The sequence below is a fragment of the Centrocercus urophasianus genome, unplaced genomic scaffold, assembly GCF_019232065.1.
Source record: "Centrocercus urophasianus isolate 14NV4802_14NV808 unplaced genomic scaffold, USGS_Curo_1.0 seq_10, whole genome shotgun sequence".
Lineage (NCBI taxonomy): Eukaryota > Metazoa > Chordata > Aves > Galliformes > Phasianidae > Centrocercus > Centrocercus urophasianus.
Window position 1 is genome coordinate 86,080,254 of NW_024884142.1, and position 10,942 is coordinate 86,091,195.

The 10,942-nt window shown below is 39.3% G+C and overlaps 1 protein-coding gene across 5 annotated transcripts in view; it reads left to right on the forward strand.

Annotated features, from left to right (window-relative positions):
* Nucleotides 1-5,559, forward strand: part of DISP1 (dispatched RND transporter family member 1) — an 85,591-nt gene extending 80,032 nt beyond the window's left edge. For all 5 annotated transcript variants that reach the window (XM_042823934.1, XM_042823961.1, XM_042823953.1 and 2 more), the window contains one exon: nucleotides 1,910-5,559. In XM_042823934.1, coding sequence (XP_042679868.1) covers nucleotides 1,910-5,548 — 3,639 coding nt within the window. In that variant the 3' untranslated portion in view covers nucleotides 5,549-5,559. The remainder of the gene's footprint in view (nucleotides 1-1,909) is intronic.
* The last annotated feature ends 5,383 nt before the right edge of the window (nucleotides 5,560-10,942 follow it).

Sequence of the window (10,942 nt, forward strand, 5' to 3'; positions counted from 1 at the left end):
AAGCTAAATTTTGAATTTTAATTTCTAATTTCCAGCTGCTAGCTCATATTACTTTATCTTTGGCAACAGTTATTTTACAAGTAAATGTTTATGTCCTGCAGCAAGTGTTGAAGAACAGCATATAAACTTCGTTGTCCCATTTTGATGTGAATATGCAGAGAAGACAATGCAGTCCTTTCCTCTTAGTTTGCCTGCTTGACCCTAGGGTTTGTCTATTATGTCCTCATAAGATAAACTTGGAGGCATGCCACAAAAAATACAGATATGCTATTCCAGTGCTTCCTTTTGTTTAGAAGGTTGTTCGGTTTTTCCTGAGTTTGCATGTGTAAGTGTTTCTATCTGGAAACAATCAAATGTGAATTATCCTGTTTTTTTGTAATGCCAGTTTGTTATTGTTCAGAAACTGGTTGACAAAATTAAGTCCATGTTAAAGTTTTTATAACTGTCCTGAGAATTCCCAAGTGCAGGGTTTTGTCTGCATTATAAATGGTTGCTAATAATAAACCCATGCAGTTTTGCTAGAAAAGCAAAGTAGTGTGTTTTAAATCTAGGTGATCTGAAATATACATGGATAATGATTTCTGGTCCCAATCCTATAAACTCTTGACCACATAGATTTAGTGAATTTATTAATATGCATTATATGCAACCTGATTAAGACTGAAATTATGCATGTATCTAAATATTTGAAGAGTTCATTCTCAATCATCACATACAAGCCAGTGTAGAAGCAGACATGAAATTTTTAAGACTTTAGTTCTCTGTGCCTTGTCAAGATGGAGTTTTACCAAGATGAGAAAATTTCCATCATACAATCTTGTTACTTAGCAGTTATAATTCTACTTTAAAGATGTCTTCATTTCACCTTAAAGAGCCTTGTGCTTATTTGGTGAAGTCCTACACTTAGTCCTACATTTATTTCAGTAAATCTGAAATATTCTTAAAGTGAAAGAAGAATGTCTGTGTAAGGGAGTAATGCTCATTTATCAAAGGAATTCTTAATCAAAAGGCTAAAATTGCTATAATTTTCATGAAGCTCTGATAGTAGTTCCTAGGCATTCACTTGAGCTGACACACAGGTTCTCCACTCCAGGATCTCTCTGCTGCATCTACATGTGGTGCCTGTTTGTCCCTATAACTCCTCTAGCTTTACTGCTGCTGCATCTTCTGCTGCTCCTACACTCCTTTGCTGGGCCTTGGGGCTTCTTCCCACAGCGGGTGCAGCATTCAGAGGCACAACTGCCATCTCAGTGCAACGTGGCTAATTGTATGGGACTTTATGCCACAGCTGCATTATTCTGTACCTTGGAAATCCATGCATCACTCGGGACGTGTAGCAGACTGACTTGTTTGAGAGGAAATGTGTCAGCTGCAGAGCAAGAAGTAACTTGTGAAGTGAGGATTGTAGAAGAGAGGTCAAATGGTGGAAGTCGTAAAAAATGTCACGTTGGTTCTTTCTGGATGGTAAGTCCCTGCCTCTCTCAGGACCTTCAGTATGTGATTCCAAGCAAGATGGAGCTTCACTGATGTATAGCTGATTGGATTTTTGTAGGACTGTAGCATGAGATAATAGAAGAAAATTAACAGTCCTCAGTCTGTAAAAAATATATATATATATATTTCAATGCATCTTCAAATTATGGAACATTAACAGTAGAGCTACAGTAGTCTAAATGCTTCTGCCAGTTCTATCCTTTGACAAGTCAGGGTGCTAAGTTACTGCTGGGTTAGTCTGGTTCATGTAAGAGGATGCTGATCAAAAACAACATGCAAAGAAAGAGGAATTTATAAATGATAACAGAAAAAAAAATTGTAAGCTGAATTTTTATCACTTCAGGATTTGTGTGTGAATGTTTCTAATCACATTATTACTTTAAAATGGATTTTTGCCCTGCCTGTCTTTATACAGATCAGATCCCATTCCCAGTTTGGTGATCTCTGCCAGAGAGCCACTGCTGCTTCTTGCTGTCCCAGCTGGACACTGGGCAACTATATTGCCATCCTAAACAACAGGTCATCATGTCAAAAAATTGTAGAACGAGACGTCTCTCACACCCTAAAGCTGCTTCGCACGTGTGCCAAATACTATTACAATGGAACCCTGGGGCCAGACTGCTGGGATATGAATGCCAAAAGGAAGGACCAACTCAAGTGTACAAATGTGCCTCGCAAATGTACCAAGTACAATGCTGTTTACCAGATCCTTCACTATCTAGTGGACAAGGATTTTCTAAGCCCAAAGACAGCTGATTATGTCTTACCAGCTTTAAAATATAGCATGCTCTTCTCTCCAACTGAGAAAGGAGAAAGCATGATGAGTATTTACCTTGATAACTTTGAGAACTGGAACTCTTCAGATGGTGTGACAACCGTCACAGGAATTGAGTTTGGAATAAAACATAGTTTGTTTCAGGATTACCTGTTGATGGATACTGTGTATCCTGCCATAGCCATTGTAATTGTTCTGTTAGTTATGTGTGTGTACACGAAGTCCATGTTTATCACGCTGATGACTATGTTTGCAATAATTAGTTCCTTGATCGTTTCTTATTTTCTGTATCGAGTAGTATTTAATTTTGAGTTCTTTCCTTTCATGAATCTCACTGCATTAATTATTCTTGTTGGGATCGGAGCGGATGATGCTTTTGTCTTATGTGATGTTTGGAACTACACAAAATTTGATAAACCTCATGCTGGAACTTCTGAGACAGTGAGCATCACGTTGCAGCATGCTGCTCTTTCCATGTTTGTCACCAGTTTTACCACCGCGGCTGCCTTCTATGCTAATTATGTCAGCAATATCACAGCAATCAGATGTTTTGGTGTCTATGCAGGCACTGCCATCTTGGTAAATTATGTTTTAATGGTTACTTGGCTACCTGCTGTAGTTGTGTTACATGAACGTTATCTTCTCAATATTTTCAGTTGCTTTAAAAAACCTCAGCAGAGGGTATACAACAACAAAAACTGCTGGACAGTGTTGTGCCAAATGTTCCACAAGGTTATTTTTGCAGTCTCAGAAGCATCCAGGATATTTTTTGAAAAAGTTTTGCCATGCATTGTTATCAAATTTCGTTATATTTGGCTTTTCTGGTTCCTTGCCTTAACAATTGGTGGAGCATATATTGTGTGTATAAATCCAAAGATGAAATTGCCGTCGTTGGAGCTCTCTGAGTTTCAGGTATTTAGGTCGTCTCACCCCTTCGAACGATACGATGCAGAATACAAAAAGCTCTTCATGTTTGAACGTGTCCACCACGGAGAGGAGCTCCACATGCCAATTACGGTGATCTGGGGTGTCACACCTGAGGATAACGGTGACCCTTTAAATCCTAAAAGTAAAGGGAAGCTGCAACTAGATAGCAGTTTTAATATTGCTAGCCCGGCTTCACAGGTTTGGATTTTACGCTTCTGTCAGAAGCTAAGAAATCAAACATTCTTTTATCAGACTGAAGAACAAGACTTCACAAGCTGCTTTATTGAAACATTTAAGCAGTGGATGGAAAATCAGGACTGTGATGAGCCATCTCTTTACCCCTGCTGCAGCCACTGGAGCTTTCCATACAAACAAGAAGTCTTTGAGTTATGTATCAAGAGAGCTATAATGGAGCTAGAAAGAAGCACAGGGTACCATTTGGATAGCAAAACTCCAGGGCCTCGCTTTGACCTGAATGACACCATCAGGGCAGTGGTGCTGGAGTTCCAAAGCACCTACCTCTTCACACTGGCTTATGAGAAAATGCATCAGTTCTACAAAGAGGTGGACTCATGGATTTCAAGTGAGCTTAGTTCAGCTCCTGAAGGTCTTAGCAATGGTTGGTTTGTGAGTAATTTAGAATTTTATGATCTACAGGACAGTCTTTCTGATGGTACTCTGATTGCCATGGGTCTTTCAGTTGCTGTTGCATTTAGTGTAATGCTTCTTACAACTTGGAACATTATTATAAGCCTTTATGCGATAGTTTCAATCGCTGGAACTATTTTTGTCACTGTAGGTTCTCTGGTTCTTCTTGGATGGGAGCTAAACGTATTAGAATCTGTCACTATTTCTGTGGCTGTCGGCTTGTCTGTAGACTTTGCTGTTCATTATGGAGTAGCTTATCGCTTAGCCCCTGATCCTGACCGAGAGGGAAAAGTGATTTTTTCTCTAAGCCGAATGGGTTCTGCTATTGCGATGGCTGCATTGACGACGTTTGTAGCTGGAGCAATGATGATGCCCTCTACAGTGTTGGCATACACGCAGCTTGGCACTTTCATGATGCTAATCATGTGCATTAGTTGGGCTTTTGCAACGTTTTTCTTCCAGTGCATGTGCCGATGCCTTGGACCTCAGGGCACTTGTGGCCAGATCCCGCTACCAAAAAAACTGCGGTGTAATGCCTTTTCTCAGACCTTTTCAGGAGCCCAGGGGGGAAGAGGTCAAAATAAATCACATCCCATTAGCAAATACCAGCTGGACTCCAGAGGTCAGAAGCCAGAAATGGAGCACGAGCACTATGAGCTGGAGCCACTGGCATCACAGGCAGGTATCTGTAACCCCGCAGAGAAAGTGACTTATGAAGAAACTCACATCTGCTCGGAACTCTTCAGCAGCAGGCCCCAGAACGCATGTATGCCTATGCATTCAGTGTATAATAGTGAAGTGAGCAAAAGCATTAAAAACGTTGCTAGTTCAGCTGTGCTACAGTCGTCTATTGACCAACATGCTCTGTGCCCACTCTTCTCTCAGAACAGGCAGTGCAGTTGCCCGGATCCGTATAAGCAGGTAACAGTAAAGTGGAGCCCACACTCATGTCAGCAGCTAAGCGATCCCTTCTGTTACCAGTGTTCTCCTTCAGCTGGGGCCGTGCAGATCCAAAGCTCTGTGACTCCCATAAATACTTTGCAGCAAACTACTGAAGGTTATGTGCATCCTGTCCAGCATGTCCTCCACTGCAGCTGCCTTCAAGGAAGGCTCAAAAGAACGATGACACAGAACTCGCTGCCAAAAAATTTTTTCCTCCAGTCAGTGCAACAGTTTCAGGCACATCAAAGAGTAAACAGGACAGATGCTCACCAAAACCCAGAGGAAAACGTAAGAACGGTTCCAAAGGTGATGAGCTCCTCACAGTTTCTGTGCCGAAATGTAGGGCCTCTAATCGTGCATTGCTCTGAATGTGAGAACAGCGTATCTAACAACCAAAAGGGCCTCTGTCAGACGGCGGACAAGTGTGATGAGAAGGGTGGCACAGAAGCCAATGGGGTTGAAAGCAAGAAAGCTTCTATATCAAAGCAGAAAAAGAAAGCCGAGAGCAAGATAGATCAGTGTTCTTTGCAGAATGACCAGGTTTTGAAGGGTGACCAAGCTGCTAAAAAACACCTGCTGAATAGGTCAGCAGGAGAGGCTCACTGTGAGGGTTGCCGTGAAAACTCACACTGTTGTAGCAGAGCTGTCGCAGTGAAGTGCAATTCTGTTGACTGTCAAATGCCAAACATCGAAGCCAATGTGCCTCCTATGTTAATGCGCCCAGAACTTTCCAATGAAAGTTTGTTAATAAAAACGCTATAATAAATCTTTAATTTGACCATCCTGTGTCTTTTTTTCAGAAGTATGTTTAAGACACTAAACAAGAAAGTCCTGAATAAATATGAATTATAATTGCGTTTTAGAATGAGAAGGGTATTTTATAGAAGGGTAATATTTATACATTTCATAAAGCCATTACACATAGGAAAACCAGATGTTGTCCAGAATGTTTTTTTTTTGTTGGTTTTTTTTTTTCGTGTAGCTCATAAACTGGATTATGCTTAATTTAACTTTTGCCCTAGGGCACTGGAACTTGAATTTTCAGTATAAATCATCTTCAGAAATAAAGCATTGCAAAGAAACGCTCCCTTTTCTGAAGCCAGGTCTTGTGGGATTGACAGTGTTGGGGTAAGTGTGTTTGCCACCATGTTTTCTGAGTGCATCACTTCCCTTTATCCACTCAGCAGGCTTCTGTTCTGAACATGGTGAGTGCCTTGAAACAGTGGGAAGACTGTAACTGTTAATTAAGTGTTATCTGGAAGAGCAGCAAGCGTAGTGTGCTTGGGGAGTATTTTCAACTATTAATCCTAACAAAATCCTAACAAAAAGGAAATGCTGTTGTGGAGGTCAGTAGCACTTGTGCTGTCATTGTTACGAATCTATGTATATAGCGTAGTAAAATGTTTTAAACTGCCCTTTCTGGCAGTTACTTTGTAGGCAGCGTTAAATACTGGAGAATACAAGGGGAAACAATAGTAAGTAGATGCTATTTGCTTTTCAGTGATGACAAGAAAGGTATAATTTGTGAATATGATGTATATAAAATCCTGATTTATAAAATTGGCCTTAAAGAGCTGTGCAATACTGCAAGTTTCCCAACAAAGTATGGAAATGAGAAGTAGCACTACTATAGAGAAAGGCATAGGGAATGCATGTGTTCTTACTGCTTGTAGGATCAGATGAAGTCAATTTAGAAGGCTCAAAGGCATAAATGGAAATACAATTCTCTGTGTTTTGCTTACCCAGAAAAGTTCTAAGGTGTAAGTAAAATATTGTCCTAAACCTTGTGACTGAGAAACTGGATTTCAGATACTGTATTTGTGTAACTGCAGCATTTAGTCAAATGACAGATGTGATTGGGTCACGGAGACGCTTACTGGTCTCATCCATCAGAGAAAGTGGATTTGAGAGCTGGAACTGTGTAGTATGTCATAATTGGTAGGTACCATAATGCCAGATCTCTCTATAGATGGTAGTTTATTATGCTGATCGTGTTGATTTATCTGATGTAGTGAACAGAAGATCGATTTCATAGACTGATGTGAAATCATATACTTGGTGTTCCATGAATCACTGCAGAAAAAGTCTGGCATTAACTGTTCTTAGGTTCATATTGAAGGGACGTAGAAGATGAGTATCGTATGCTAAACCATTTTGGTTTCTCTGGGAGTAACCATGATAGTGCTTGTATATCCCAGAGACAGGAAGAAAGTAGGAGTATGAACTCAACAGAAGAAGCTAATATGATTTTACATGGTTACTTTACGAGTAGCAGCCTAGGTATAAAATAAAACTCATTCTTAGATCCTTTAAAACCCATAACTCAATTTAGAGCCAGATTCCTTCTAAACATTTGTAACGAGAGCAACTCAAGAATTTTCTGTGCGCTGTAAAGGCTATTAATTATAAAGAGTTAAGACATGCAGTGCTAGACAATCTAAAGAAAATAAAAGGGTTAAGAAATAAATTGGACCATTGCCATGTGTTATTATCCAGCTTTCTTTCTAACCATTGCACCTGACTGAATACAATTTCTGTGAGGGATGTCTGTAACATGCTAGGGAATAAATCTGTTAGACAACAGTAAGCCTGAAATAAAAATGATGTTTTGATAGTTTAGTTGACCTCCAGAGAGGCTTTGCCAAAGCAGCGTGTAACACTTGCATAGTGCCTGTCACATCAGCTGTCACACACGGCTGTGCCTCTAAGACGTGGGCCTTAGGGGTCCTACTGAACACATCTGCAGAACACAGGATGTTTTGAGCTGGTTTGCTCAAAATTGAGATTTATTCTGAGCCAGCATTCCATAACTGCATACTGCATAAGGAAACTCCTTACTGCTTCTACTAATAAATGCTATTAAATAATGGTGAGGTAAGCGATGAAGACTTGCTTTATATTTTCATTATATTTTTTAAGTTCTTAAGGGCTGATGTAGTAAAAAAAAAATATGGGCAGATGAGGAGTGGTAGTGCAATGTACTCTTAGAAAAGACTGAAATGGGCTAGAAAACTATTGCTGTTGTATGTGACTTTGACATTGCCTCCCTGCTAACCTCTTTATTCTTTCTGAATCACATAGCTGGACCAGGAACAATTATTGAAAGAGAGTAAGTTTAATATTAATGTGTGTGTGGGCATCGTCTCTGTCAATTAATGCATGGATTTCAGAATTCCATTCAAAACAAGACTCCTGGAGAGTAAAAGAGAATAGGGGCTGGTTCCAGTGACAGTTGAAAGCTAATGAAGCTATAGGCATAACTCTATCTCTAGAAAACCCCATGAGAGAAAAATAAATATTACATTGTTATAGGCTTGAAGCTGCAAACAAGCAGAGTTTGGGATCCTGTTCCACTCTGAAATCTAAGCAAGGACTACTGTATCCTACTAAGACATGCCTTTGTAAGAGTTGCCAAAGATGGCCATGTCCCACGGGAAGCTGGTGAACATCAAATGCTCTACTGAATTGGGCAGGGTATTCAGTAATTGTTGTGATGGTGATGATGCATAGCTTGGTACATGAAGACTGCAGGAAAGATTGACAGTGGGAAGGCTTTGCTGCAGAGTCTTCCAGGTAACATCTATTTGATTTGAAGAGAGGAAAGAAGGACTTCATGTAGGAGGGCAGTAATCTGCTGGTGTCTCTGGAGCTAGTTGTATCTTTTCTTTAAGAATGAATTCTTTGAATGAGAATCTTCCTGGGAGCAGGACTTGCATCTTGAACCTGATACCTCAGGAAGAAAAAACTACTTTACATATTAGACACCTCAGTTGTCTGTGTTGCCCATAGGCTCTGTATTTCAAATTGCAATCACATTTGTAGTGTGAGTAATAGAGAGATCAGTTTTTTCAGTTTTTAACTAAAATGGTATGATAATTTAAAGTAAGCCCTTCAAAATATAACACCATGCCTAATATATAGTCACTGTGAACGCAGAAACCTACAAAGTGTTTGTACGTGGGTTGGAAGCTTCTATATTAATATAAGGGAATTTTAAAGTTTTTATGTTGTTGTTTATGTTCTTTAAGAAAATTAATATCCATAGTTTTACATTAATCTAGAATTTGTTCTTTATTAATTGATGTAGAAGTATTCCTTTAAAAATGCTTTGGATTAGGAACACCTCTAATTTTGACACATGGAATATTAGCAGTCATCCTGAGAGAGATCTGAATATGCAGGTTGACAAATGACAAAGTTGTAGCACTGTAAGAAATGTCAAATGTGATCAAAATAGAATTTCTTTATATAGACAATATTATGCTGCTTAATATAGGTAGCAGATGGCTGATTCAGACCAAATTCACACTGACTTCATTGAATTGGACCTCAAATTTTTTCCACATGCTGGCAAGCTGTATTAAATTTCACTTCTGCCAGTAATATGCCAGTTGATGATAAATTCCCTCTGATGATGATAACTTTCTCATCCAGGTGACAGAGGAGCCATTGAGGAGAGGTACTGTGCTGAACCTCAGTCTCACCAACAAGGGGAGACTGGTGGGGAGTGTGAAGGTCAAGGACAGCTGTGGCTGCAGTGACCATGAAGAGGTAGAGTTCAAAATCCTTAAGACAGTAATTTTTGTTTATTTATCGCCTTTTCTTGGATGCCCTTGTACCTTAACTTTTTTCCTGACATAGTACTGAATCTGTTATGTGTCAAACATAGCTCTTTTTGACATTAAAATACACTGAAGGCAAGTAATTTTCCATGTATTTCTTGTAGCTGTAAAACTGCATTTAGAAGCAGGTCTTCCTCTGTTCTTGCTCACATTTTTCTAGACTTTTTGAAATACAACTTGTGTAGCATAGTCTCTGTTCCTTTCTCATTTTGAAATGCGTAATTCCATTTGGAGAACACAATGCGTGAGCTTTCTAACAGTTCACAGCAGTATTTTGCCACTAAATAGGGCAGAAATAATGAGTACAGTGTTATATTGCCTCTACTTCGGATACTTCTATCAGTTTGTAGCTACATGACTTGGGGATTTTATCTGGCATAGCACTGAAATAGTATGATCTTCAAAAAGGCAGCATTGAGTCCCTGTTCTAAAGCATGAACTTTGTAACATCAATGACAAGTAGTGGGTCATTCTTATCTTCTTTGTTTAACATTATCTTCACACACATACAAAAAAAAAAAAAAAACCCAAACAGAAAAACAAAAAACAAAAAAAAAACACACTGTAAAAGAAAAAAGTGATTCAGGAAGTATTAGGCAAAGCATCATAAAATTGAAAAATGCTCAGATTGGAGTGTTTTGCCAAGAGGTGAACTCTGCTGCTTTCTCTTTTCTGTAAGGACCTCGCTTAATATGTCCCATATGAACAGCATGCTGCTGTAGAATGAGATTTCAAGAAACTCTCCTCTGACATCTCTTGATGGTGTCACGTGCCAGAGAAGTTTCACAACGTGTAATAATTTTAACAGTACTGGGAAAAGATACTGTACCAAAAGAAAATGTCTTAATGGAGAGGCAGTCGTTCAGATGTTGCTCTATCTGGCATTGTCATCAATTGCAGCTGAAAAGCAACATGGAACTTGAACTAATAGATTTTAAATGAGAGATACATAAGAATTTGAGACAGCTCAGTAAGTGCACTGAATTAACTTATATCTATTGGCTTCAAGCTAATCCAGCTAAGGCGAAGTGAGGAGAGATTGATGCCTCAAGTCTATTTGCATTGAAACAGTCTTCTACACAATACAGAGGGACTGAGTATCTTGAAAATACATGGAAGCCACAGTATTTGAAACTAAAAGCTTATGATCTCAGAGTCATAAGTGTTAAACTCAGTAATGAACAATACCATGTAAAAGGTTGTTGATGTTTAATTAGGGAACTGTAAACTTCTATGCGTTTAACATTAGTGGCGGTTTAAAAGAGCAAATTTCATGAACTTGCAATAAATGTTGATGTGTGTTCAAGAAGACCTGTAACTCAGTGCTTCCAAATAGTTTCTAGCACTATAACTTTGATATAGTCCAGTTGGCATCTATTATGCTGGTCCACAGGCACCTTAGTGCAGCAGATTCAGCTGTCACTAGTCAGGACTTCAGATGGAGCCTGAACTGCCTCCTGAATGATCAGTTCAAAACTGGGACCAACCTTAAGAGCAAAACATGAGTCTGCCTGTCTGTCTTCTGCCAGATGCT